This window comes from Suillus clintonianus (genome assembly GCF_016758775.1).
Source record: "Suillus clintonianus strain FC179 chromosome Unknown DEU56scaffold_32, whole genome shotgun sequence".
In the NCBI taxonomy this organism is placed as follows: domain Eukaryota; kingdom Fungi; phylum Basidiomycota; class Agaricomycetes; order Boletales; family Suillaceae; genus Suillus; species Suillus clintonianus.
Genome location: NW_024539256.1, coordinates 64,652 through 91,647, shown reverse-complemented (window position 1 = coordinate 91,647; position 26,996 = coordinate 64,652). Strand labels below are relative to the sequence as shown.

The 26,996-nt window shown below is 48.2% G+C and overlaps 6 protein-coding genes across 6 annotated transcripts; 2 read left to right on the top strand and 4 right to left on the bottom strand.

Moving 5' to 3' along the window:
• Positions 1 to 538: 538 nt before the first annotated feature.
• DEU56DRAFT_972531 (P-loop containing nucleoside triphosphate hydrolase protein) lies at positions 539 to 9,750 on the top strand (the record flags this gene model as incomplete). The annotated part of the gene is made up of 14 exons (XM_041359492.1): positions 539 to 583; positions 2,172 to 3,516; positions 3,569 to 4,451; positions 4,503 to 5,071; positions 5,121 to 5,448; positions 5,503 to 6,221; positions 6,273 to 7,175; positions 7,231 to 7,340; positions 7,390 to 7,569; positions 7,592 to 8,087; positions 8,138 to 8,691; positions 8,837 to 8,861; positions 8,918 to 9,075; positions 9,127 to 9,750. 14 exons carry the CDS (start codon positions 539 to 541, stop codon positions 9,601 to 9,603), a joined length of 6,792 nt encoding a protein of 2,263 aa, XP_041208793.1. The 3' UTR covers positions 9,604 to 9,750.
• Positions 9,751 to 10,099: 349 nt separating this feature from the next.
• DEU56DRAFT_901226 (ferric reductase like transmembrane component-domain-containing protein) lies at positions 10,100 to 13,139 on the bottom strand. The gene is made up of 11 exons (XM_041356538.1): positions 12,896 to 13,139; positions 12,274 to 12,835; positions 12,103 to 12,222; positions 12,021 to 12,046; positions 11,872 to 11,957; positions 11,683 to 11,826; positions 11,590 to 11,631; positions 11,012 to 11,538; positions 10,912 to 10,960; positions 10,414 to 10,862; positions 10,100 to 10,359 (listed from the first exon to the last, which is right to left on the bottom strand). The coding sequence occupies exons 2-11, from the start codon at positions 12,668 to 12,670 to the stop codon at positions 10,232 to 10,234; spliced, it is 1,968 nt and encodes a 655-aa protein (XP_041208792.1). The 5' UTR covers positions 12,671 to 12,835; positions 12,896 to 13,139; the 3' UTR covers positions 10,100 to 10,231.
• Positions 13,140 to 13,252: 113 nt separating this feature from the next.
• DEU56DRAFT_736205 (Pex19 protein family-domain-containing protein) lies at positions 13,253 to 14,355 on the top strand (the record flags this gene model as incomplete). The annotated part of the gene is made up of 4 exons (XM_041348492.1): positions 13,253 to 13,310; positions 13,361 to 13,959; positions 14,016 to 14,183; positions 14,245 to 14,355. 4 exons carry the CDS (start codon positions 13,253 to 13,255, stop codon positions 14,353 to 14,355), a joined length of 936 nt encoding a protein of 311 aa, XP_041208791.1.
• A 1,296-nt stretch (positions 14,356 to 15,651) lies between these two features.
• Positions 15,652 to 18,609, bottom strand: DEU56DRAFT_335244 (ferric reductase NAD binding domain-containing protein). Its single transcript, XM_041345727.1, has 12 exons — positions 18,561 to 18,609; positions 17,863 to 18,478; positions 17,687 to 17,806; positions 17,606 to 17,631; positions 17,473 to 17,558; positions 17,279 to 17,422; positions 17,186 to 17,227; positions 16,627 to 17,135; positions 16,531 to 16,579; positions 16,416 to 16,480; positions 16,041 to 16,352; positions 15,652 to 15,984 (listed from the first exon to the last, which is right to left on the bottom strand). Exons 2-12 carry the CDS (start codon positions 18,227 to 18,229, stop codon positions 15,857 to 15,859), a joined length of 1,848 nt encoding a protein of 615 aa, XP_041208790.1. The 5' UTR covers positions 18,230 to 18,478; positions 18,561 to 18,609; the 3' UTR covers positions 15,652 to 15,856.
• Positions 18,610 to 20,149: 1,540 nt separating this feature from the next.
• Positions 20,150 to 21,292, bottom strand: DEU56DRAFT_335169 (uncharacterized protein). The gene is made up of 5 exons (XM_041345726.1): positions 20,857 to 21,292; positions 20,754 to 20,799; positions 20,558 to 20,698; positions 20,440 to 20,505; positions 20,150 to 20,387 (listed from the first exon to the last, which is right to left on the bottom strand). Exons 1-5 carry the CDS (start codon positions 21,133 to 21,135, stop codon positions 20,302 to 20,304), a joined length of 618 nt encoding a protein of 205 aa, XP_041208789.1. The 5' UTR covers positions 21,136 to 21,292; the 3' UTR covers positions 20,150 to 20,301.
• A 4,576-nt stretch (positions 21,293 to 25,868) lies between these two features.
• Positions 25,869 to 26,784, bottom strand: DEU56DRAFT_801816 (uncharacterized protein). The gene is made up of 3 exons (XM_041353165.1): positions 26,706 to 26,784; positions 26,081 to 26,647; positions 25,869 to 26,033 (listed from the first exon to the last, which is right to left on the bottom strand). Exon 2 carries the CDS (start codon positions 26,569 to 26,571, stop codon positions 26,329 to 26,331), a length of 243 nt encoding a protein of 80 aa, XP_041208788.1. The 5' UTR covers positions 26,572 to 26,647; positions 26,706 to 26,784; the 3' UTR covers positions 25,869 to 26,033; positions 26,081 to 26,328.
• Positions 26,785 to 26,996: the final 212 nt, after the last annotated feature.

The following is a 26,996-nucleotide window of genomic DNA, read 5'->3' as shown; positions in this document are numbered from 1 at the left end:
TACCCAACGACTCGCCTAAGCCTTCCCCACCAGATCAAGTGAAATCGCCCAGTACCTGTCATTTGCACAACATGAACAACTTCACAACGTCTCTCCTATGATACATCGACATTCAGCGGAAGCCAAAATAGACCTCATAGCACCTGCGGTCCGTCCCATGTCAGAGAGCTATCTGCCTGATCTTCTTGATCGGATTCTTCTAGACGATGACGTATCCACGACGAGGCTCTGGTTGAAACCGAACAAGGGGTTGTTGGCCAGGTGCCAAGGAATGAGGGTGTGGAGGAGTCTGCAGACGTGAAGGGGATTGGGTCCAATCATGCCGCACTGCCATACGATACAACACAGATGCCTAGAGGGATTGTTCCACGCAGGTGTTGTTAAGGCACGAGAGATCTCCGTTCTTGGAAACTACAATATCTCCAGCGTCCTGACGTCCGTCATATCATGAACAGAAGTCACATCCTTGACTTTGCGACGATATTGTGATCCGACGTGATTCTCTTGTATTCCCCACCGCCCTACTGCTTCAGCAACAATGCTCCAAAAGGCTGTCCGAGGCAAACAATCAACCTCAAAACTCGTGAGTGACACTCCGGATCGATCGGCTCATTTTCTCCAGAAAACTCGCTGCGTGATTCGTCTGAAGGAAACTGGGTCTCTGACCAATCTTCCAGGCTCTGTATCTCATCTGCAAGGTTAAGCGACTCGAGGCCATGACGACCCCACAGACGGATGATGGAGAATAACTGCCGAGTAGACCTTGCCCGCGAGAAATGAGCCAGCTTGTTGTGATTAACACGTTTTGAAGCCCGTCTGCAAGCTTGACTTCATATGTGAATGTATCTCCGATGGGTCATAACTACGCCTCCGTCTGATCTCTGTAACAGGAAATATGATGCAAAGCAAATGCAGTCTGGAGTTCGCGAAACGAGGAGCACTGAAGTTGTCAAGAAGGGTGTAAAGCTTTGAAGCCAACTCTACATTCATAGTATTTTGCAGCGTGGAGATGAATGCCTGCATTTCGTCTTGGGATAGAGATAGTAGTGTGCATGGCGGATGCTTGTAGGAGGTGAGGACTTTCCGAACCAGTAATGTCGTCCGTCCGAGCGACGATCTCCTGCAAGAGCCAACCGAGTGCATTTTGTCTCGTCTCTCCATATATGACGGGTAGGTGGACGCCCAAAATGCCAAATAATGAGTATGCAATGTCTTCCTGCAATGTCGTGTCACGCGTCGACGCTCAATGGAGTGTCTCTAGCGCACCTCTCATACCCGAACTGAATGTGACCAGGGACCGTGCATCCATATCTGTGGAATCCTGCAACTCCTGCATGATAGCGACAGACTCTGTGTGGTTGGGAGAACAGTCATTGAGATGAGGGGTCCAATCTGCTTGGTAGAAGAGAACGACTCTAGGAGCCAAGAATTCCTGCACAGTCTGTCCTCGTGTGTTCCAAAGCGATCTCTGCTAGCACGCCAGACTTCGACGAGGGCGGAACATCTGATAGTGGTAAACTAAGAACTTGTACTATCGGAAAATTTAGGAATAAATCGGGACAAGTCTTGCCAGTGGACAAGTCACGTGATCTCATGTTTCGAAACATGCACATTGCATTGTGCAACCACATCCACTACCGTTGAAATGCCAGGCACTGCAGGAACTTCGGCTCTCACATTGTTGACCACCCAACTTGAATCAATGTCCGCGCTCGTCCTCCTCCTCTGCCTCCAGCCTCCCAGCCCTCCCAGATCCAGCAAACCGCGCCTACACGCGCCCGTCGCCGCCGGGTTCGAACTCGAACGTGTCGAACCGTTCGTTCGTCCTCGAACGCGCTGTAGCGCTGACAGTCGTCCTCCCGCCCGCCAGCACAGCACGCGCCTTTTTCCTTTCGGGAAGGCTGATTTCCTGATGCGAAACCTTGCTGTTCTTCGATCACACGTGCCCCTCTAATCAAAGTTCAAATTGTTGGCTTCTGTTATCATCCAATCTCGACTCAGCGTGCATTTTTCTTCCCACCACCACCATCACCACCACCACCGGGGAATGCTCTTAAATGTCTGACCGACGCGCAACCTTGCTCAACAAGCGGTTTCATGATGTTCTCAAGGGCAAAGTCCTTATTGAGCCACGAAACTGTCATTTGTTTCTTGATTCCATATGTTCCCAGCCGGATATCGCAGTATGCGTTAATAAGATAGTAGGAGAACCAAAAGGCCCCTCTATTGTGCAGGAGGCAATGCGACTGCACTTGTCGCCGGAGTTTATGAATGGTATTGGTGCTGACGTTCTTGTATATCTTCTTCAGGCCACAAGCATCAGCAGCAACGTGCTGGATCACCTGTTCGTCCAAATCGTCGAACCAGATTTTTTCTGGTCGGCGTTTAGTCACGCTTTCGCTCGTGGAGAGTTACTCGAAAAAGCTCAACTTGCCTTCGCTGGCCTCCTCCTCCGGCTGTTGAACCTCTCGAACCACGACACAGCGCCCTATCGTGAACTAGCTGGCAGGCCAAATGTCCTCCCCGAACTCACCGGCTCTGCCAACTTGGAAGTCCGGCTTATTGGAGAGAAGATTAAGCATATTCTTTCGACATATGGCTCATCAACCCCTCCCTCGGATGCCAATGGCCCAGGCGGACGACATGACAACGACTTTGTCAATTTTCGCGACATCGCTATCCTTCCCACAGCCGACGAAATTGGATCTAAACAACTACCATTCTTGCGCCGTAGCTCAGAGTTGGAGGATGAATCCGGAGAAAGCACTCGCATCGCGGATTACCTCGACAATACATTTCGCCTTCTTCGTGAAGATATGATAGCGGAGTTGAGGGAAAAGCTTCAGGCGCTGGATGGAAAGAATGTCGAGCGCCACCGCGCCAGTTGGATAGACGGTGTTACACTCAAAGGCGTTTACCATGGTACTGATGATCGCAAGATGTTGTGGGGAATAACATTGGAGTGCGTCCATGACCTGCCATCTCTGAGGCGTATTCCCCCGAAGGACAGGAGAAAGTATCTCACAGATGATTATACTGGCTCCAAGATCCTTCGTCATCAATCACTCGTTTGCTTGGTGGTTGATAAGGAAGTGGTCGGCTTTGGCACTGTGAACCGAGTGGAAGATCTCTTGGCCCGCAACCCCCCTATTGTCGTTATTCAACTAGACGGGCGGGCGAGTACAAGCAGAACCATCCTCCGGCTCCGCACTGCCAAAAACGCGAAGCTCCTACAGATTAACACCGCTCTCTTTGCTTTCGAGCCGGTGCTCAAGGCATTGCAGAAGATGCAACATATCCCAGTATCCGATGAGTTGTTGTTCTGGAAGAGTGGTGTTACTCTGCAGAGTCCCCCGCAGATGGCTGATACCATTATCACGGCCATCGAAGCCAACCATTCTGAAAACTTGCAATCCTTACTTGAGACTCCCGACCCCATACATTTGGATCGCTCACAAGCTTTGTCGATTCTTTCTGGCCTGACACAGAGGGTGTCTTTGATACAGGGTCCTCCAGGTATGTTCTTTTGCGTTGTGGACGCCAAGTAAATGCTTATTTGACGGGTCAGGGACCGGAAAGTCGTTTGTGGGCGCCCTCTTAGCCAAAGCTTTACACGACTTCACTGATCAGACGATTCTTGTTGTCTGTTATACCAACCATGCTCTAGACCAGTTTCTAGACGATCTTCTCAAAATCGGTATTCCTGACGACCACATGGTTCGACTCGGAGGAAGAGCCAAACCGCAGCTGGCGCATCTCAACCTCGTCAGTCCTAACCAGAGAACGGCCCAGCCCCGGCGGACTAAGGCGGATTGGACCATGATCGACGAATTCAGGACCAGATCTGATGATCTCAGCCGCCGCCTTGACAACTCTGTTGCGAAGTTCCTGACAAATAGGATTTGTCATGAGGATATCTTAACGCATATCGAGTTCGAGGATGAAGCTTATTTTGAAGCTTTTCGCGTCCCCAAGTCAGATGACGGCATGGTTGTTGTAGGCTGGAGACGTCGGGAGATTGATTCCACATATCTCATTGAGCTATGGGACAGAGGCCGCGATGCAGGTATCTTCAAAAACGCAGCTCACCTGCAAACAGGAGAATCGGCTCGCATTTGGGCTACTTCCTCACCCGTCCGTCAGAACTTGTTGGCGAAATGGACGCGCGACATTCAGAAGCAGATGGTAGATGACATTGACGATGTTGGCGAAGACTACAACAATTGTCAAATAGATCTGACCCGAAAGTGGAACGAGTCATTGGTCGCAACGCTCAAGGCAAAACGGATCATTGCGTGTACAACAACAGGAGCCGCGAAATTTGCCGAAGACCTTCGAGCTGCCGCTCCCGGCGTTGTTCTTGTGGAGGAGGCTGGAGAGATTTTAGAGAGCCATATTCTGACCGCTCTTGGCAAAAACACAAATCAACTGATCCTCGTTGGAGACCACAAGTATGTTTTCGATCACTGCCCCCAGTGCCTTATTCTGAGTTATTCATTTAGGCAGTTGAGACCCAAAGTCAACAGTTATGCCCTCCAGGTCGAGAGCGGCCAAGGATACGACTTGAATATGTCACTCTTCGAGCGCCTTGTTCTGAAAGGATTCCCTCACACTACTCTCACCGAGCAACATCGTATGCGGCCTGAAATCTCCGCACTTATTCGCGAGCTCACATACCCGGAACTGACCGACGCCGCCAGCACTCGAGGCAGAGGTGATATTCGTGGAATCCAAGATAATATTGTCTTCGTCAACCATGCTCACCCTGAGGACCATGAGGGCAGAGTCAGCGATCGCAGCGATCTTGGTTCTGCGACTTCAAAACAGAACTCTTACGAAGCCGGCATGGTTTTGAAGATTGTCCGGTACCTCGCTCAACAAGGTTATGGGACAGATAACATCGTTGTCCTAACGCCTTACCTTGGGCAGCTATCCAAACTTCGGGAAGCTCTCAAGACAGACAATGACCCGGTGTTGAACGACCTCGACTCTTTTGACTTGATTCGTGCGGGGCTGCTCTCTCCCGACGCTGCAAAGGCATCCAAAAGGAAGATAAGACTGGCTACTATAGGTACGAAGTCCACCAACATGAATGCCTGATGGTTGACTGACTGGAGCAGACAATTATCAGGGAGAGGAAAGTGATATCGTGGTCGCTAGCTTGACACGATCGAATTCTGATGGCGTTATCGGCTTCATGAAGTCCCCTGAACGTTTGAACGTTCTCCTGTCTCGGGCCCGTGATGGTTTAATTCTTATCGGCAATATGGTCACGTTCGAGAACAAGTCCCCCCTTTGGCGTCGTCTATTTGATATTCTTAGGCAGGCGTCACACATCTATGAAGGGTTTCCCGTTAAATGCGAGCGTCATCCTGCGTGCAAAGCCATTCTGCGAGATGCCAAAGATTTCGATGAGCGATGTCCAGATGGAGGTTGCACGGAGCCTTGGTGAGTGTCTTTTCAGCAATATTCGACGCACCTCGCTGACCTTGCTTCTTTCAGTGGTACCATGCTTAGTTGCAACGTGCACCCTTGTCCTTCAAAGTGCCATCAGCTTTTCGATCACTCCAAAGTACTTTGTCAACAATGGCTATTTGGAAATTGTGCGGCGGGCGTCCACAAAGTTGCATGGGAATGTCATCGAGGGCCGCACACAAAATGCATTGCATGCGAGATTAATACAGAGCGCGCTGAAAAGCAGTTACTGCGCGATGCAGAACTCCAGCAGAAACGTGATGCCGAGCAAGCTGCTCATGATACGCGAATGGCTGAAAAGGATGCAAGACTTAAAGCCGAGGTCGAAGCTATTGTAGATGCTAATATTGCGAAGCACAGAGAGGCTATGCTTAAACAGAAGGAGCGAGAGATCGAAGAAGCAAAAGTTCGCGCGCAGAAGACCACAGGTTCTTCAAAAGACGGTAGTTCAAATGCATCCAAGCCAACATCCTCTCCCTCCCAACAATCCTCCCAACATTCGTCTGCTCCATCGCAACCTCCCGGTGGCCAATCAAGCTCTGCCGCTCGCAATGATTGGGAGTCGCAGAAGAGGCTCTTGGGCGAGCAGAACGATGCGATTGATAGCATTATGGCGATGACTGGATTGGAAGGAGTGAAGTCGCAAGTTCTACAAACCAAGGAGAAGTTAGACTTGATGAAACGCCAGGGAGTTCCTGCGAACAAGGAGCGTCTGAATCTTGCGCTCTTGGGAAATCCAGGGACAGGTAGGAGATCTTTTTTGGGTAATCTGTGCGCTAATTTTAAATTTTCCACAGGGAAGACGACGGTCGCAAGGCTATATGCCCAGTTTCTCGAATCGATACATGTACTTCCAGGAAATGCATTCAAGGAAACCACAGGAGCAAGTCTGGCACATGATGGCGTAGGAGGTGCAAAGAAGCTCATCGAAGACGTTATGAAAGTCGGCGGTGGTGCCATATTCATCGACGAGGCCTATCAGCTAGTTAGCGCACAGGGTGGGTCCGGTACCGATGTCCTCGACTTCTTGCTAGCGGAGATGGAGAACCGCATTGGAAGCCTGGTTTTCATCCTTGCCGGGTACAGCCGTCAGATGGAGAAATTCTTCAATCATAATCAAGGTCTTCCGAGTCGTGTCCCGCATAGATTCACCTTCGAGGACTACACTGACGAAGAACTTCTTGATATGCTCGCTGATCTGGTGGAGAAACAGTTTGGAGGCCAGATGAAGGTCGAAGAGGGCATCCGTGGTCTTTATGGTCGAATCGCAGTCCGACGCCTAGGCCGTGGCCGCGGCCGCGAAGGGTTTGGAAACGCCCGTGCACTGCAAAATTTGTTTGCGCAGATACGTCAGCGACAGGCTGCGAGAGTAGGAAAAGAGCGCAAGAGCGGGTCATTACCAGACGATTTCCTGCTCGTGAAGGAAGATCTTATTGGTCCCAATCCAGACTCCGTTCTTCCGAACTGCCCTTCATGGATAAAGTTGCAGAACCTCACTGGTCTTGAATCCGTGAAGAAATCTGTCAGCAACCTCTTCAACCTTATTCGGGCGAACTATCATCGCGAATTGGCAGAAAAGCAGCCTCTCGATATGGGCCTTAACCGGGTCTTCCTGGGCTCTCCGGGCACTGGCAAGACCACTGTCGCCAAACTTTATGGTCAAGCACTGGCGGACCTAGGGTTTCTCAGTAACGGTGAAGGTTCGGCGTTCTGCTGAAGAATGTTTGAGGATCATTACCTGATTGCCGCCTTAAGTTGTGGTGAAAAATCCTTCAGATTTCATAGGGCAACATCTCGGGCACTCTGAACAGAACACGAAGGCCATCTTAGAGAGTACTGTCGGAAAGGTTCTAGTCATCGACGAGGTAGGTATATAATATCGCCTCTACCCCGTGGTGCTCACCGTCTTGCTAGGCATACATGCTGCACAGTAAAAATGGTGGTTCCCAGGACCCCTATAAGGCCGGCGTCATTGACACCATGGTTGCGGAGATACAGAACGTACCAGGGGATGATCGTTGTGTCTTGTTATTAGGATACAAGGAGCAGATGGAAGACATGTTCAAGGCAGGTGCACGACTTCATAATCAAGAGGTGGCTCTGACACTTGGATCAGGATGTCAATCCTGGCTTTGCTCGGCGTTTTGCGATTGAGGATGCATTCATGTTTGAAGACTTCACTGAGCCTCAGCTACAGGAAATATTTGAACGCAAGCTAAAGGATCAAGACCTCAGTGCAACGGCGAAAGCTGAGCAAGTAGCGCTTGGTCTTTTGAGCCGAAGAAAGAACCGTCCGAACTTCGGGAATGGAGGAGAAGTGGAAAACATGCTGACTTTTGCAAAAGATCGATATTTAAAGCGGCAGGCATCGCAATCTTCCGATATGTCTATGTCTCTGGACATCGTCTTCGAACCAGAAGACTTCGACCCTGATTGGGACCGTGATCAGCGTGCTGCAGCGAACTTGACTCAGTTGTTCGAAGATATGGTTGGGTGCGAAGCTGTTATACAGAAGCTGGGAGATTACCAAAACATGGCGCAAGGGATGAAGGCATCGGGACTGGACATGCGCAAGCAAATACCCACCAGCTTCATCTTCAAGGGACCATCTGGTAATAAAGTCATGATCGAGACTGTTCATGTGCTGATGCCTTCTCTTCAGGAACCGGAAAGACGACCATCGCAAGGAAATTTGGTCAAGTTTATTATGATATGGGCTTCCTCGCATCGACTGAACTGGTAGAATGTTCGGCGTCGGATCTCGTTGGGGAGTACGTTGGCCAAACAGGTCCCAAGACGAAGAAACTTTTTGAGAAGGCCATCGGCAAAGTCCTTTTTGTGGATGAAGCCTATCGACTTAGCCAAGGTCTTTTTGCGCAGGAAGCCATTGACGAAGTCGTCGGGCTGATGACCAACGAGAAGTTCATGGGTAAGATGGTCATCATCCTTGCAGGATATGAGAAGGAGATGAATCAGCTTTTGGGCGCGAACCCCGGGCTTTCCAGTCGGTTTTCCGAGGATTTCATTCTACCCAATATGTCGTCACTCCGATGCATCGAGCTGCTTGACAAGGAACTGCGCGGGTCAAAGGTTGTCGTCCAAGGGCTCTCTGATCCATCGTCATCACTGTACGAAGAGATGCTAAGCATCATCGCTGATATGGCGAGCCTCGAAAACTGGGGTAATGCACGCGACGTAAAATCTATTGCGAAAAAGGTGGCTCGCCCTGCGTTCATCTCGGCTGGGAAAACTCCAGGGAGTTCACTGGTCGTTACAGCAGAGGATGTATTGAGTATTATGAGAGCTCAACTCTCTGAGCAGCGAGAACGTCTCAACTTGCCGAACAAAACGGTGTCATCAGCCCCCGGTGTCCCACAGATGGCTACGTCAAGAAATATCGCTCCTCCTCCTCCTTCAACCTCTCAGAGCGTGTCCACTACAGCTCCTCCGAATCCCCCTTCTTCCAAATCATCTCGTAAACGTAAACGCGGACAGGAAAAACCTTCTAAATCATCTTGTAAACGTAAACGAGGACAGGAACAAACCCAACCTCCATCCACTGGCGGGGGATCCCCGCCAGACACTACGGCTTCATCTCAGGTTAGTGCCATACTTTACATAAGATAGCAATAGCGTTCATAACTTGCCCAGGCAAATGACCAGGTGCAACGGGATCCCGGTGTAGACGATGCCACTTGGACACGGCTGCAGGCAGATAAAGCAGCAGCGGAAGCAGCTGAAAAGGATGTTGCTGAAGAGTTGCGAAAGCGTCAGATTGCGCATCAGAATACCATGAACGAACTGCAAGCTGCGGAAGCTACTGCACAACAACTCGTGGAAGAAGTAGCGAACTTGCAGAATGGTACTGCCAATGAGGAGCTCATGCGCCAGCGAGAGGCTGCTCGCATCCGAGTACTAGAGGCTAAAGCCGCTCGAGAGAAAGCCTTAGGTGCGCAGAGGGAGAAGCATCAAGAGCAAGCGAGGAAGAGGCGCGAAGAAGCTCAAGTACAGCAAAAGTTGCGACAAGTGGGTGTGTGTACTGCAGGGTTTCGCTGGATCAAGCAGTCGCAAGGTTATCGGTGCGCTGGTGGTTCCCATTTCATTTCGAAAGCCGATCTGGGTATCTAGGTTGGACTCGACGTCCCACCCACTGAACAGTCGTACATAATCATCAGTCTCCCAGGAAAACCATGTACGAGCGCTCCTTGAATTATATTCTAGTTTGTATGCATCGAACACCCCACTGTAAATTGAAGTATGTACTGTTAATCTGACGAATCAAATTAATCAAACGTCAGCTGATTGGCACGCAGTCGCCATGCATAACCATAGTCGCGTACCATCCATCCATCGAAACCTTGGTAAACTGGCAAGGAAACATTGCATACTTACAGTGGATGGTCTGTAAAGCAGTGATTATATTGAGATCTGCGACCGGGTCCCTGAATCCAATTTCCACTTGTCGATGCTTGGCATCGTTCATGCGTGGCCTTACGGCGTAGACTAGGCGATAGGGCTTCTTTTTGTGAAATCACGGTAAGGCTGAGCATAAGATATGGTTTTGAGCTTCAGTCAATGCTTTGGAAAGATACGAATAGCATGATCATATTTCAAGGAGTGGCTCAGAGAATTTCCAACAACTGGCAGACCAAAAATCGAGTGCTATGCAGATCTAGTAGTGCTTGAAGTGGACACGAGGATATCAATCGTTCAGGGCTTTTCAAGATAGGGGCGCTTCAATATTATTGTCTATCGGCTAAGCGTAACCAAAGGACTCAATGTGTAGAGTAACGCTCGGACCACCATTGGCTACACTGAGAGGGCTCGACACTGGAAATTGAAGGGCACGGCGAACAGATCGAGCTATCTCTTGTGAGCCACACACTACAGATGGAGTAAGCGTCACTGCATTTGTGGCATGTGGAGACGATGACTGACCACTAACAGACATCCTGCCTGTCGCCATTTCTACCTCATCTCTGAGAATAGCTGGCAGGTTGGGCCTTCCACTTTGAAGCTTGGCCGACTCTACGGTGAAAAGGGAGTGCTTGCTTCTGCCATCTTGCAACACCACCGTCTCGGGGGGTGAAGGATTGCACACCGGTCTGGCGTCATCACTTGGACTATATGAGTGTGGCAAGGCCTCGTCAGTTGCCGGTGTGCCGGTAACGTGTATGCGGATCGAAATGGATAAAGAAGGAGGGGCAAGTTGAAGTGCTCGGATGAGAGTCTCGTCGATCCAATGAATTTGGTCTGCTAGAAATAAATGAGTTGGCCTGTACAATGCTTCATTGAAGCCGATAGTGGATGAATAATATGCACCAGCATTCCGGATTGACCAGATGAAAACCACACGGCCACAACTGCTTTTACCGTTGCGAACACCTCTGGAATACAATCGTTAAAAATACATAAACAGAAAGCCAGCTGACATACTCTATGATACCCAACAAGATCGGTAGCGTGTACGAGACTCCGGATCCACCTGAAAGTGGGACCTGCATGAGCGATGTTTGCAACAAATTAAGTGACTAACCAGCAATAAGCACGGATGTGTCGTATGAACCCAGGTTAGGAGCAGGGCCATATGGCCCATCGATAAAGACTTTGAGTTTATCACCCCTCGAAGCAGCTTCTTTCAAGCGGGCAGTGAACCCCTGCCTTACGTTAATGAAAAACACGAGCTCTTTCCAGAATGGAGCACTAGAACCGAGAGCACGGTCTGTGATTTGAGTATACTTTTCACCTTCTGGCTTCTGTTCCGCAGCAACATCAAAAATGTTCGAATTAAAGCTCGCAATGGTAAAAGGGTGGGCTTCGAATGGCAAGCGTGAGACGGATGGCATGATAAGATAGGCGGTTTGTCCAGGCGCCCAACGGAAATGAGGTGGGCGGTGGAAACGTAATCGAACAAAATCATCTGATATGAGTTCAGCGGTCGCATCCATTGCAGACCCTGATCTGAAGCCGAAGTACGAGGAGTTAAACACCACAAGACCAACGATGCGGATAAGGCGGTCTAACCCCCAGATTACGAAACAGGGATAGATCCAGTAGGTGAGCCTGGCGATCATGATTTGAGGTTATTCGAGTTGTGCGTTTGACAGAACTCACCCATCATATTGTGTGTGGAAGTAAGCACAGACGAGGAAAGTCCTGAAATCGATTTCTGTGTGAGTGGCACAAAAAATAGTAGAATGGGCTTACATAACCATAGCGAGATGAACGTAGAAAAACAGTTCATAGGCTTGTGCTCGGATGGGGCGCAGGGAAACGACGCATAAAATGGTCAAGGCAACAATGGCAGTGATGCCGCATCGTAGCCATGGCTCCTTAAGAAATGGCTGGAATCTGTGTTGTGTTAGTGCATTGAATTCTTTCTGCATGTACACATACGGTGCGTTTTCGACGATCTCGCTGCCTGCATGAACACAGAGTAAGATGAAAACGACTCTGGACATCATACGGTGGACATAGTTAAGCTTGAGAAAAAATCAACAACCATGTTATGATAAAGCAACAGCAAATATCGTGAACAGACTTGCCTTGTCGTAGCTGATACCGGTGATTACTGTAGGCAATATCTTCAGCAACTGGTACTTGAGAATGTCAGTACACGAGCCGTACATGACACAATATTGTTCTTAGTTCCAAGTGCAGTGATTAGTGGGAACTGGCTCGCAGCTAGTGTGCCCGAGCGGTTGCACCAGTATGTAATGTCCAAAGCGTGGCCCTCGAGGTTAGTTGCTAGAAAGCATTCTCAGTGCCCGACAGTAGCATCGGCAAGTGACGACTTACTGTTGATGAATGCCCATATAAAAAGAAAAGAAAGGTATGCCATGGTCACAGAAACCTCAGCCATGTTGAGGGTGTACCGCTTTCCAAATTCAAGTGTCCAGCGGAAAGCGATAACTCGGTATGCATTGACAAGTCCCAAAGGGATGCGACGCCACGAAAAAATGCCACGATAGTGTACAACAGCCTGTTCTGGATCGGATTTATTGGACGTTGGACGGCTCCTGGCGAACTTGGAGTGAAAGAAGGAAAACCACTGAAAGACGGCGATAGTAAAAATGAAAAGACCGATACAATACCATGCATGCATCGGGTATAACTTGGTTCTTGTGACTCGCAGAGACTTGTCGGTGGGACCCTGTGCAGACGGAAGCATTGAAATGCCCATATTTGCATCCATGGTTGAAAGAGAGCCAGAGGAGTTGTACTTGAAGGGTTGCACTCTCTACAATTATATTCAGCCCGTGAAACGAACAACATGGATATCCAGAAATGTCACTTAGAACATCGAAAAGATATTCTGAGTGACTGTTGCCTCATACTCTAAACCGGAGGTTTGGATTGGCTGCCAGTAGAATGCCAAACATCAGTACGTTGGAGATCTAGCCAGATCTGCCAATCTCACCTATTCACCCCGGCCCGACGCAGATTTCATAAATCTTACTGCTGTGCAAGTGCCAAGTGCCAGTGTGTCCGATTTTGAAAGAGTTTTGACTCAATCAGCGCCAGAGGTTCCAACACACACTGATGGCATATAACAATCTGCTTCAAGTCCCCATTAAGATTAATCTCGCACAATCAGGTCTTGATAGAAGGAAGACAGTCGTTCCTTTGTCATGATATCAAGACGTGAAGATAGAGAATATTGCATCAGCTTCAAGTTTGGACTTTGAAATTTTCGAAACAAAGGTCGGCCGACCGTGAGAAACTTCGGTCACTGTAACGTAATTGTACTAAGACTTGAATCGAGCGCAACACAGTCATGTCCAACAGCACCAAACCACGTGTTGACGACGAGGACGACGTCGATGATCTCGACGGTCAGAAACCGACCATGTTTTCGTTATCTAGATGCGCTTATAAAAGCTAGCAGATGTCCTGGATCAATTTACTCCCACCAAGGCCCCCACGTCTAGTTTGACCCAACCATCGCCTGCTGTGAATGGACCGTCATCGTCTCGGGCATCGAAACAAAAACCGCCTTCGTCAGATGCTGAACTTGGAGCTGATTTTGCAAAAGAACTTGCTGAGGAAATGGAGTCACTTTGGCGCGGCATTGCACAGCAGGGGGCGAATGAAGGAGTAAACAACGAAGACGAAACTTCAGAACAACAAGAAGAGAGGGAGCGTGCCCTCGCAGCGGCTTGGGAAGCCATGTTGATAGAAGGGATGGATGGCTCGATCGACCCATCCCTCACACAGGGAGCACCTATTACCCCAAAAACTGCAGAAAAGGACGATTTCCAATCACGCATTCGGAACACTATGAACAAACTAAAGGAGAGCGAGTCAGGTTTGAAGTCGTCAGATGCGAGCAGTTCTGCTACTAGTACTGACCCACTCGAGGCGCTTTTATCTCAATTCGGAGGCGAGGATGAGGATGAGATGCAGGGTGTTCTGGAAGCTATGATGGGCCAGCTCATGGGAAAGGATGTCCTCTATGAGCCGTTGAAAGAACTCTCGGACAAGGTAGACACATTTTTTGACATCGCGAAGCCTCTGAATTTTTATTGTCATATCTTAAGTTCCCGGACTACCTCAAGACCCATGCAACTACGTTATCGTCCGACGATAAGAAACGCTACGATGCGCAGATTATCTGCATGAAGCAACTCCTTGAAATTTTTGAATCGGAAGGTTACACTGACGACGATGACAAGACGAGAACCACAATCGTCGACCTCATGGGCGAGGTGCGTGAGCCGGAAGTCTACTAAACTCGGCGTGGCGTTGATATCTACGGTATAATCACAGCTTCAAACACACGGGTCTCCTCCCGAGGAAATCATGGGCCCATTGCCCCCCGGATTGAGCATGGGCGCTGATGGTATGCCCAATATGCCAGATAACTGTGTCATCAGTTGAATTGCAGGTCGGCGGAGGGAATAAATAACTTTGAAGGGAATACCTGAGCTTGTACGCTAGGTCGACAGCACTAATCTAGTTTCTTTCGTAGAAATCATCGTGTGCGCATGATACGGATTCGGGTACCAACTTTGTGGTGCCCGCTGGCGCTCGGGTGGTTGTATCTGCTACATCAAAGATGCAATACTCGTAGACTTTTCTGCTACCTGGTTTCCTGTCAGAGCAGGCGATGAATCATTTGCTCATGAAAAACGAGGTTGGGATCTCGGCCACGTAGTTCGATGTCCGGTGGATGATCTGCCCTCGGATGCCACATTTATGGCTTAGCTTGGAGTGTGTTGGGAATTATGCTCTAGAGTCTTCTATACAGGGCGGCCGGAGCTCAGCGCTCATCTATCACGCACATGATGGAGGTCGGTGCCGAATGATTGCCCGAAGGTATATCTGGAACTGTTGATCTGTCTACCTCGAGTGTGGTATGGCTGTACAAGGAAGGCTCATTCTGTTTCGACCCCTGATTATTCCAGTGGTCTGAAGCAGTCACGCCATAACAATACGAAACCTATCATAAGGCGACTTCACGAAGTCAAACTTCAGCATGGTCAACAATCTCATGTACGCTGTCAAGCCATGTTTCACCAACAGGCTTGTGCCTAGCCTACTGACTTCAAGTACTGTAACGTACACATCAGTTCCGAGGTAGTAGGTTCAGATCTGTAACTCGCTTCTAGACTTTTTGATCGAACACTTCGGATATCTGTGACATTTTAAAAATACTATCTCCTCCTGCCAGTGCATGTCATTGTATGCATGAGTCATTGTCAAACCTATCCGCAGTACTAGGCTGAACTTTTTCACTAGTCTCAAATCTGTTATAGCGTCGTGGGCAGAACTATTTGCGGGTAGTGTTGCCGGCAGAACTGGGCATTCCAATCATCCTCCTCGCCTCTCGCAGCCATGATAGTCATCGAGGATAGTCATCGAGAGCTCTTCAAATCAGTAGGTTTTGGCACCATACTGGTGTCAACTCGCCCGTCGAAGTTATACACTCCATCTTCCAATTTCAAACAGCAGCCTATGGCCATTTGGTGCTGCTTCTCAACTTCTTCTCGCCCATGAGGTTTACTTCCCGCCCTGTCCCCGAGCGCTCGTGATGGTGACTAAGATCTTTTTAACTTCTCGACAAACTCCTACGATACATAGATCAGGTACATCAATTCCTCCTCATTAGTGCCGTCCATTGCGCTCAAAAGTGCTGATTCGGATGCTATGCTATGCCATGATGTCAAGTCAGAAGTTCTGTTATGTTTGTTTCGCATATGTATTAGTATCTATTCTATTCTAGGTGCGGGCTAGCTATTTAACCCTTTTCGCAGCTTGATGGATACAGTACTGAGAGTCCTTGTTAAACAACTACAGTAAAAATTCGCAAGGATCCCTGTTTACACAGTAAACTTAGGTCTTGCATAAAGTAAATAAGAAGTTTGAGGAGACGGGACTATCAGGCGTATCCGAACGATTCCACGTGCAGGGTCACGCTGGGTCCTCCGCTGAGGATACTGGAAGGCCCAGAGACCGGGAAGCGAAGTGCATGACGGACCGAGCGTGCTATACCCTGAGACCCGCAGACTGATAGCATATCAGTAAGTTACATATTTTTAGAGGTCGGCGTAATCAGTACTTACCGCTCACCGACATCCTCCCCGAGGTCACACTGACCTCCTCCTTCAGCAGTGCGTCTAGATTTGGTCTTCCAGTTTCCATCCTAACACCGCGCAACGACAAGAATGATGATAAGGAATCTTTCCTGATTATGATGTGTTCGGAATTGTCTTTCTTCTCGCTCGAACTTGCAAGGCTAGAGTTATCTTCCCTGAGCGATTTAGATTGCACGGCGGATGAGGAACCAGTGACAAAGATGCGGATAGATACTGCCAAAGAAGGCGGAGCAAGCTGAACAGCCTTGATAAGTGCTTCTTCAATCCATTGAACATACTCTAGATTGTGTGACGTTAGTATCGTTCATAGAAGAAGCTGCGGATTGTAATGAATGCACGCACCAGCCCCGCGAATTGACCAAATGAACACCACACGTGTGCAAGAACTTTTCCCCTTGCGTACGCGTCTATAAAAAGAATCAGACATCAATGATAACAATCCAATGAACGTACATACTCGATAACGTTCAGGAAGACCGGGAGGGTATATGAGACACCAGACCCTCCTGATCTCGATAAGTGCTGTGTGAGCACGAGACAACTTACAACTCACCTGCCACCAATACAGACGTGTCATAAGAACCAAGGTCAGGAGACGGGCCATAAGGACCATCCACAAAAACCTTGACCGTTGCCTTCTTGGCCGCTGCCTCCTTTAGCTTTTTCGTGAACCCTCCTTGCACGTTAATCAGAAACACCAGCTCCTTCCAGAATGGAGCGCTTGATCCCAGAACCTCAGTGCTAGATTGCGTCTCCGCTGATGCGGTTGACAGCAGACTAGAATCGAAACTCGCAATAGTAAAAGGGTGCGCTTCGAATGGCAGTGTCGAAACCGAGGGCATGATCAGGTATGCCGTCTGTCCTGGGGACCAATGGAAATGCGGGGGTCGACATAGACGCAATCGAACGACATCTTCAGAAAGCAATTCTGTTGCTGCGTCCATTGTCCCAGTTCCTGACTTGAAGCCAAAGTAAGAGTGATTGAATACCACTAGCCGAACCACCCGTATGAAACGATCAAGAGCCCAGAATAAAAACGAGGGCCATATCCAGTACGACGCGCTGATGGCCGCTAGTCAGAAACAAAGCTGTTTGAATTAATTTGCACTTACTGATTAGGCTTGGTGTGGAAATATCCTCCCACCAAGAATATCCTGGGTTTTGTCGGTCAAAAAAAATCATAAATGCGTAGAAGTTACACCCACCCGACACCAAGGAAATGGGTATAGAAGAAAAGCTCGTAGGCACCAGTGCGAACGGGACGCAGTGATACTATGATCAGAATAGAGAAAGCAATCAAGGCAATGATACCGGCGCGAAGCCATGTCTCGTCCAAAGAATCCCGGAAGCTTTCGACGAACTCGTTAGAAAATTGCCAGTATGAATTGAAGATACGTACGAGGAGTTTGACACAACTTGACCCGCTCCGTGTACCCAAAGTAGCATGAAGCATGTCCTGGCCATCATTCGGTGGATATAATTAAGCTTTGTGTCCATGAGTAAGGACCTCGTGAAGTGGTTAAGGGCCATACCCTATCATAGCTGATGCCTGTGACCACTGGTACGCAAAAAAAAATCAGCGACACGTCAGATTAACAGCTGTTTTTACCTACGAGACACGATATTGTTCTTTGTTCCAAGAGCCGTCACAAGGGGAAACTGACTGGCCGCCAAAATGGATACGCGGTTGCTCCAGTAGATGATGTCAAGCTTCTGACCCTCGAGTGAGGTGGCTGCGTGATTTAGTAGTTAATTATATGTAAGACCATACATAATCCTGTAGACTTACTATTAATGAAGGAGTATATCAAGAGAAGGGTGATGTATGCCACAGTCACAAAAACTTCTGCCATGTTGAGGGTGTAGGATTTCCCTATTTCTAGGGTCCATCGGAAGGCAACAACGCGATAGAAATTTATGACTGCAAGCGGAATACGACGAAGAGAGAATTTCTTGTAGGCGCCATTGGTGATAGCCGTTTCTTCGTCGGACTCATGGTGTTGCCGCCTGGCGAACTTGGAGTGAAAGAATAACCCCCACTGGAAGAAGCCGACGACGAAGAGAAAGGCAGCGAGAGTATACCACACTTGATTAGGATAGTTGGTATTCTCATCTACGAGGAGGGGTATATCAGCTTCAGAGAAACCGGAAGACATCCTGAGTTGTGAAGAAGATGTGGCATCTTGATTCTTGAAGGCAGGCTAAATAGGAGGAACCCCAGGGGTGTGCGACTTTGCAAAACCAATAACGTGAGTTCTTCCTCAATTTTCCGTAACTGAAACGCCATGTACAAAACATGGCCATTGAATAATTGATCCAACCGATCCGATTACCTGCCAGCGGCAGACTCGGATGAGGTGATCACCAAGAGGGGATTGATCGTTTCAGGCTCCTTTAGGCCGTCACTGCGGAAGACATTTCAGCAGATTAAGTGAATGAGATAACCATTAGAAATCTTATTCCGTCGGGCATGCAAGTTACAAATACCTGAAGGTGACGCATTGACGCCGCAGTTCACCACAGTTGTGGTCCAACGTCTTTGCTGTCACCATTGCCTAACCTGATAAGGTAACTCCAATCGTATTTGTATATATTTGTAGCAGGGTAGAAAAATACTATATGTGGTTGTGACGTTGTCACACCTTCGTGCACCACGTACAGCACAGAACTGTGGCAGATAGCTGAGATCGGATGTACTGAGCGATCCGAGACTCTATAACATCCTCCTTCTGGTAGCTTCTCATTATATTATCCTTCATCGTATGGTCATAACACAAAAATGTGACTCCATGTTTTCAATTTCGTACTCTGAACAAATATATATACAAATACGTGGTGCGCGGGTTTCGCAACTGAAAATTTACATGCGTCTTGGCAGACTCCAGTGAACGCGGCGATCTCGGCTGATCATCGAGCGCTCTCCGCAGCCTCTCAACCATTGATCGTGATCGCACTTGGTCTTGTATTACAAGGCCGTCTGAACGCATGAATGTAAAGGCAATGCCTCGCAAGCTAATTCCACATTGGCTGTTATATTAACCCTTTACAGCCGAACTCAGGAAACCTTCCAGCCTGATTCGCGGAGCGGTACTTCACAGCCTGGAGTCCGAGCTGCGGGTTCTCGATTAGTGATCCGGGCCATGACACAGCGGATACGAAAGTCGAGGTCAGAAAGTTCGAATTGTATGCGAAGTGAATAGTGGGACTCACCTGTCCGTGGCAGATTTTTCGAGTCAGGTGAGCACACAACGAGCTCGATTACAACTCACTGTAAAATCACAGAAACTGTGTCCACGAGTTGAGACAAGCCCGACGTCGTTGTCGCCTGGCGAGATTGGACATCGCCGTTGATTTCGTTGCAATGACGATTAACGTCAGATGACACGTTGACGAGGATGCGTTTGAATTAGGCTCGTAAATGTGTGTGATGGGCGCCTCTTATGTAACGAACCGGCGGGCATCAATGTGGGCTATTTGAAAGCCTTATGACCGTGAGTCGCCCACACATACGGGAAGTACCATCTAGTACTATGTTGTTTCGCGGATATGAGGTTGCTCACTAATAGAAAGCAAGTCATATCGTGATCGCGCTGACTAAAGCACATATGGCGGGGGAGATGTACCAATCATCGCATATTCCATCCAAGTACAAAACTAGGCACGAAAGCCTACACGCTCGGTCTCGGTACTTACTAATCGTTATTTCCACCGCCAATCAAGGGAGATACCGTCGTCGATCGTTACCTGTCCGTGAACTATATCAGATTGCGCCCATGGTGAGTACGAGTGAGAAGATATTTACTGTTTAGAGAAAACAACGTTACGGCGATCCCCCTTCAATCAAAGAAGATACCGCCGTCGATCGTGATCTGTCCGCGAACCATATCAGATCGCGTCCTGGTGGATACGAGTGAGAAGATACTTACTGTTTGGCCTACAAAAAACGCATTATGTCCATCAATCACTGCGCTTATGAAAGAATGTACGAGATACCTGTGATGAAACGTGCTTCTGGGGTAACCAGAAATGAAACCAGGCTCGAAACGTCCTGGGGAGTTCCAAGGTCGCCTACTGATGACAACCGTTTGAACTCAAGTATGAAAAATGTCAGAACTTCTCATGCACATTGGCGGGGAGCGTTACCTCCTCGTAAACGTCGTTATAATCAGTTGATCCAGCCAATGCAGCAACTACACGGTGAAAAAGTCAACACCGTATATTAACGCCCTTAATCTCGAGACTTGCGCATTGGTGTTTCAATTGTTCCGGGCGCATATGCGTTCACTGTGATTCCGTTGCGACCAAGTTCGATGGCTTACAAATAACGTTACTGGAGTTGGATTCTCAGGAGACTAAGACACTGTACCTGCGGATTGGGTCAGCCCCCGGACAGCAAACTTTGAGGCACAATAAGCGCTGAGTGACGCATGCCCTGAGAAGATATGTTAGCATACACGAAGGAACAGCCGCATGGAGGGACCTGCCTTTCTTTCCTGCAAGTGAGCTTGCACCGATAATTCGCCCACCCTCACCTTGAGCTACCATCTGCTGCGCTGCGTATTTATAGCTGTAGAAGGTGCCTTTGACATTGACAGAAAGCACAGACTCAAAGTCATCGGATGTCGCTGCGGCAGTATTTCAGTAAGGTCCGGCGGTACGTCGACTTGGGCTGTAAGTTACTTTCTAAGAGTGGTTTTGTTTTGCAAATGCCTGCGTTTGCAACAAACTATGAAAAGATGATTAAGTGGGGTAATTGAACTCGTAAACCATGTAAACAACTCACAACATTCAGCTTACCAAACTCTTTCACAGTGCTGTCAACCAGTCCTTTGACATCCTCCTCGACACTGACATTCCCAATCACAGTCAACACTCTGCGATCCGGGAAATCTGCAGCGATTTCCTTCTTGACTTCCTCCAAATTCTCTTTGTTTCTTTCCAAATCGTTGATAACAACGTCATAGCCATCTCCTGCAAGCCGTATTGCGATGCTGCGTCCAATTCCTTGCGCAGATCCGGTGACGACTGCGACTCCTTTGGACTTGGATTGTGTGGACGCCATCTTTCTTCGACCTGGTGTATGGTATGGTGAAGCGAAGCTTTCTTACTATCTCTCACGACGGCGCTGGGCCTTTTGTACCCAGGAAGTCTGTTAGCGCCAACGTCTCGATTTATCGAAAACGCCACATCTAACGATGCATGAGTAACTAAAGCTTCATCGGAAGCTTAAGCTCACGGAGATACTTCTCGTTCTACACCCTGTTCGCGTTACGATCTACGACACTATCGCTTCATTACTCATTCCATCAGGTCATGTAATCGTCTTATTCGCCCCATCATCATCTTCATTCTGACAAGACCGAATCTTAACTTATATATGGATATGCAGAAAATAGCATCTATTCACACCAAGCATGTGACAAATCCAACATCCGCTAAACTTCAAGCGTCGCCGAGACTTCTCACCAAGCTAGGATTAAGTTCTCGCGAGATCACTTCCAAAATTTACTCTAATATTGCTAGAAATAATCGATAGAAGATATAAACTAGCAGTACAACCCGATGCTTTGCTGCACCCCGTCGATAAAGTCATCCCGTAGCGGAGTACAAGGTTCCAGCCCTGGCTTCTATTTGGCATCAGAAGGGCCTCCCTTAGTCTCCGGTCGAAAACAGACGTTATGAAGCTCACGTCAGCGCTCCTCAGAGGTCGGAGAGAAAATGCTCAAGACGTGCGCCCTCTGCAATTATTTCTTAACTCCAATGTCAAGTTTGAGTACGTGCAACGAAAAGGGTTGGTACTACGCCACTGATGTAGTCACCTGATTTCGAAAAACGACTCACGTTCGTGTACCGATCGACACATGATTTTGTTCTAGACGCATTTGACACGTTTCGCTCACTAGTGCTGACCGATTTCGGTCCTTTCGTTCCAAACGCTCGTGTTTCCAGCGCATCTGCGGTCGTATCCTTTCGTTCTTTCGTGGTCTTTGTTTTCTTTTGCGCGAATGGGTGAGGGGGAGAGCCTTCTCGTTGTGTCTTGTCTGTCCTGGCGGGTACCAGTGCTGTGCATCGTTCTTCTATGTTTTGCACGAATTTTATTATTATTTGCTTCTCTTTTACAGTGGTTGTGAATCCTGTTGGAAGAGTGACATCTATGCATACCGGTAGAGTGCTTCCCCCTTCCGCTCGCATGTGTGGGATTGCTGCCTGATATATGCAGGTGAGTTTCCTTCAGTGCCATCGTGCTGTCCTGAACTTCAGATAGCATGATACATTGTGCGACTGTCAGGATCTCCTTTCCTGTGTCCACTTTGTCTAATAGTTTTTTTAATGTAGCTGCGGGTCATGTGGAATTGAGGTAGCTACTCACCGTGACTCGATGACATATAAGCGGTCTTAAGGGAGTGTAGCAACTGGGCTCCATGGAAATGGGCACAGTTGAAATAATTTCCCCCGCATAAATGTTTCATCGCGATTCTTGTCGGCGACATGATTTCACGGCCCTTGGGTCCGCTTTCTTGGTGCAATTATTCTGCGCGTGTTGTGCGCGTGGTTAACGTTCAGGCAGAACTAGTTCTGTCCACGATTGGTGCCGAGTTGATATAAATCGAATGCGTCGAGCCCAAAATCCTCAAAAACAATTGCCTCTTCTACAGTGAGTAACCCTGAAACTTACGGAAAGACTGAGGCAACTCAATTGAACATTGTATTCAGTTCGCATTTAGATCTTCCTGAACGTGCCAATACTAGCACCTTCACGTACATCACTGACGGTGGGTGGTTCCCGGCACTGACGGCCACCGCTGACACAAATACTAGATACCATGAAGATCCAATTCGCCTACCTCACCATTCTTGCTGCTGTTGCTGGGGTGCAGGCAGCTGTCGCTCGCACTACTACAACATGCAAGCATACTTGCATAGATGGTAGCAATTACTACAGTTCCTGCAAGACAGGCTGGGGACTTGTCTGGGACGACAACCAAGACTGCTACGTCTGCTGCACTAATTAGTAGTTACTATCGTTCATAGTCAGATATACCAAACGCACGCTCGCATCAGAGGTCGGAGAGAAAATGCTCAAGATGCGCGCCCTCTGCGCTTATTTCTTAACTCCAATGTCAGTTTGAGAACGTGCAACGAAAAGGGCTGGTACCTACGCCACTGATGTAGTCACCTGATTCCGAGAAACGACTCACGTTCGTATGCCGGTCGACACATGATTTTGTTCTAGACGCATTTGACACGTTTCGCTCACTAGTGCTGACCGATTTCGGTCCTTTCGTTCCATACGCTCGTGTTTCCGGCGCGTCTGCGGTCGTACTACTCCTTTCGTTCTTTCGTAGTCTTTATTTTCTTTTGTGCGAATAGGTGAGGTGGAGAGCGTTAGACTCGTTGTGTCTTGTCTGTCCTGGCGGATACCAGTGGTGTGAGGGTTCTTCTATGTTTTGCACGAATTTTATTATTATTTGCTTCTCTTTTACAGTGGTTGTGAATTCTGTTGGAAGAGTGACATCATGTCACTAGATGTCACTGACATCTATGAATACTGGTAAAATGCTTCCCACTTCCGCTCACATGTGTGGGATTGAGGTGAGTTTCCTTCAGTGCCATCGTGCTGTCCTGAACTTCAGATAGTATGATACATTGTGTGACTGTCGGGATCTCCTTTCCTGTGTCCACTTTGTCTAATCGTTTTTTTGATGTAGCTGCGGGCCATGTGGAATTGAGGTAGCTAGCTACTCACCGTGATTTGAGGACATATAAGCAGTCTAAAGGGAATGTAGCAACTGGGCTCCACGAAAATGGGCAAACGTGAAATAATTGCCCCCGCATAAATGTTTCATCGCGATTCTTGTCGGCGACATGTTTTCACGCCCCTGGGTCCGCTTTCTTGGTGCAATTATTCTGCGTGTATTATGCGCGTGGTTAACTTTCAGGCAAAACAAGTTCTGTCTACGATTGGTGCCGAGTTGATATAAATCGAATGCGCCGAGCCCAAAATCCTCAAAAACAATTGCCCCTTCTACAGTGAGTAACCCTGAGACTTACATACAGACTGAAGCAACTCAATTGAACATTGTATTCAGTTCGCATTTAGATCTTCCTGAACGTGCCAATCCTGGCACCTTCACGTACATCACTGACTGTGGGTGGTTCCCGGCACTGGCGGCCATCACTGACACAAATACTAGATACCATGAAGATCCAATTCGCCTACCTCACCATTCTTGCTGCTGTTGCTGGGGTGCAGGCAGCTGTCGCTCGCACTACTACGTACAGATGCGGTGATACTTGCCTGGATGGTGAAGATTACAGTGCCTGCAAAGGCTGGAGAGTTGTCTGGAACGACATCCAAGACTGCTACGTCTGCTGCCCTGATTAGTAGTTATCGTTCATAGTCCGATATACCAAACACAGGCTCGTAGTAGCACTACTGTAGTATGTCCCCACTTCGTCTAGTGGCTTTTGCAATGTATCTGCGGGTCATACAGAATTGAGATCGCTACTCACCATGACTCAACAAGACATATAAGTGGTCTTAAGGGAATGTAGTTGGGCTCTACTGGTGTCATATTGGCTGCTCAAATGGGCAAACTTGAAATCATTACCCCCGCATAAATGTTTCAATGTAGTTGTTGACGACATGTCTTTGTCGACCCTTGGTCCGCTTTCTGAACGCGATTGTACCGCGAGTGCCTATATTTCAGGCAGAATAGTACTAGATCTGCCCACAAGTAGGGCGCGCAGTCGATATAAATTGAACGCGGAGTGTCCCAAATCCTCAGAAACAATCGCCCCGCATACAGTGAGTAATCCTGAGACGCGAAGACTTGGGGAACTTGAACATTGTATTCATTTTGCGTTTAGATTTTCCTGGACGTGCCACTATCAACACCTTCGCGTACACCACACAACCAAACTCTGACGGTAGGTGGTTTCTTGGCACTGACGGTCATCACTGACACATATACTAGATACCATGAAGATCCAGTTCGCCTACCTCACCATCCTCGCCGCTGTCGCTGGGGTGCAGGCAGCTGTCGCTCGTACTAGTGATACATGCAATGATACTTGCCTGGATAGTGGCAATTACGATTCCTGTGGGTCGGGCTGGGGACCCGTCTGGGACAGAAGCCAAGACTGCTACATCTGCTGCAGTAATTAGTAGCAACCGAAGTTTGTAAAAATGATAAATTGTATCTAGTTACCTATGTGTATAAAAGGACTCGACGGCATTTGTGCCCTCGCCTTGCTCCATGCGCACGCTTCAGTTATTCACCCAATTTTGTGTCAAGATTATTGCCACGCAGGTCCTCTTTAGTGCGGAATATATCGCTCATAAGAAACCTTGGCAAAAAATTAGTTAGTGTGTCACAACTAAAACAACAGCGAGCGCCGCAATCGTTGAGACTCTCGGTTGTAGCTATCTCCCGTTAAATCCTGCTCCATCACCTCGTTCGAAAGGAAAACAACAGATGTCATCAACAGCTTTTAGAAGTTACAATAAGGACAATATATATTACCTTTCTTGTTGACGGCTTGTCCAGGAGCGTGAGCACGGTGCTTAAGGGAATGTAGCTGGACTCCAATGGTGTCATTAGCCGCTAAAATGATCAAACTTTTCAGAAATCATTGCCCCGCATAAATGTTTCAACGTAGTTGTTGTTAGCAACATGTCTTTGTCGACCCTAGGTCCGCTTTCTGGACGCAATTGTACCGCGCGTGCCTATATTTCAGGCAGAATAGTGCTGGATCTGCCCACATGTAGCGCGCAGAGTCGATATAAATTGAATGCGGAGAGTCCTAAATTCTCAAAAACAATCGCTCCGTCTACAGTGAGCACTCCTTAGACGTAAAGACTACGCAACTTGAACATTGTATCCATCTTAGGTCTAGATTTTCCTGGACGTGCCACTATCAACACCTTCGCGTACACCACACAACCAAACTCTGACGGTGGGTGGTTTCCCGGCACTGACGGTCATCACTGACACATATAATAGATACCATGAAGATCCAGTTCGCCTACCTCACAATCCTCGCTGCTGTCGCTGGGGTGCAGGCAGCTGTCGCTCGCACTACTAGCACATGCAAGCATACTTGCCTGCCTAGTGGAAATTACAGTTACTGCAAGACAGGCTGGGGAGTTGTCTGGGACGACAACCGAGACTGCTACGTTTGCTGCACTAATTAGTAGTTATCGTTCATAGTCCGATATACTAAACACAGGCTCATAGCGCTACTGCAGTAATCACCTTGCTTGTTGACGGCTTGTCCAGGAGCGTGAGCACGGTGGTCCCGTAAAATGTAAGGGTGACACCAGGGGTGTGTGGCCGAAGTACACGACAAGTAGCCACGGTGGTTTCATCGAGGACAAGTGAGCTAGAATCATGATCGAGTGTCTCAGAAATTGAGGAAATGATATGCATGATCCTGTACTCTCAAACAGAAAAATCAATAAATGATAGGCCCATCGAACTGGCTCTGTACACATTTCGTGCGTAGTACTTAATATTGGCGGAATTGCTAATGCTGGGCTTCACAGAAGTTCGGAATAGTGAATTGAGGACCTGCAAAATCCTTCAGTCTCCCCTCCATCAATCGGAGTCAGCCTAATGTAGCACCTACCAGATCTGCTCCTTGTGGGCGAGAAGAATGTCTATTCTGTGAATAAGGATCAGACGCAAACTTTGAGAAGTAAGTTGTGTGACCGCGTGACATTTGTTTTGGTGTGATGACGATAAATAACGCGGACTTTGAACATTAATATTATACTGGATGCGGCAAATCGAACCCCGCAATTGGAACTTAAGCTTCATCTATGGGCATCCACCGTGATCAGGAAGTGGGTTAAAACTTTCTCACTTTCCCGTCAAAGATGCAGATTCAGATTCAGATCTCTAAGTGGACTTCCTTTTT

Coding starts and splice junctions, on each gene's coding strand:
- DEU56DRAFT_801816 (XM_041353165.1), bottom strand. CDS start 26,571: ATGTGTACAGAGCCAGTTCGATGGGCCTATCATTTATTGATTTTTCTG.
- DEU56DRAFT_335169 (XM_041345726.1), bottom strand. CDS start 21,135: ATGGCGTCCACACAATCCAAGTCCAAAGGAGTCGCAGTCGTCACCGGA. Junction 20,800..20,856: donor AGTTTGGTAAGCTGAATGTT/GTGAGTTGTTTA, acceptor ATCTTTTCATAG/TTTGTTGCAAACGCAGGCAT. Junction 20,506..20,557: donor CTCACTTGCAGGAAAGAAAG/GCAGGTCCCTCC, acceptor ATATCTTCTCAG/GGCATGCGTCACTCAGCGCT.
- DEU56DRAFT_335244 (XM_041345727.1), bottom strand. CDS start 18,229: ATGTCTTCCGGTTTCTCTGAAGCTGATATACCCCTCCTCGTAGATGAG. Junction 17,423..17,472: donor CAAGTTGTGTCAAACTCCTC/GTACGTATCTTC, acceptor GTTCGTCGAAAG/CTTCCGGGATTCTTTGGACG. Junction 17,228..17,278: donor ACCCATTTCCTTGGTGTCGG/GTGGGTGTAACT, acceptor GACAAAACCCAG/GATATTCTTGGTGGGAGGAT.
- DEU56DRAFT_901226 (XM_041356538.1), bottom strand. CDS start 12,670: ATGGATGCAAATATGGGCATTTCAATGCTTCCGTCTGCACAGGGTCCC. Junction 12,223..12,273: donor TATATGGGCATTCATCAACA/GTAAGTCGTCAC, acceptor AATGCTTTCTAG/CAACTAACCTCGAGGGCCAC. Junction 12,047..12,102: donor TAAGAACAATATTGTGTCAT/GTACGGCTCGTG, acceptor TATTGCCTACAG/TAATCACCGGTATCAGCTAC.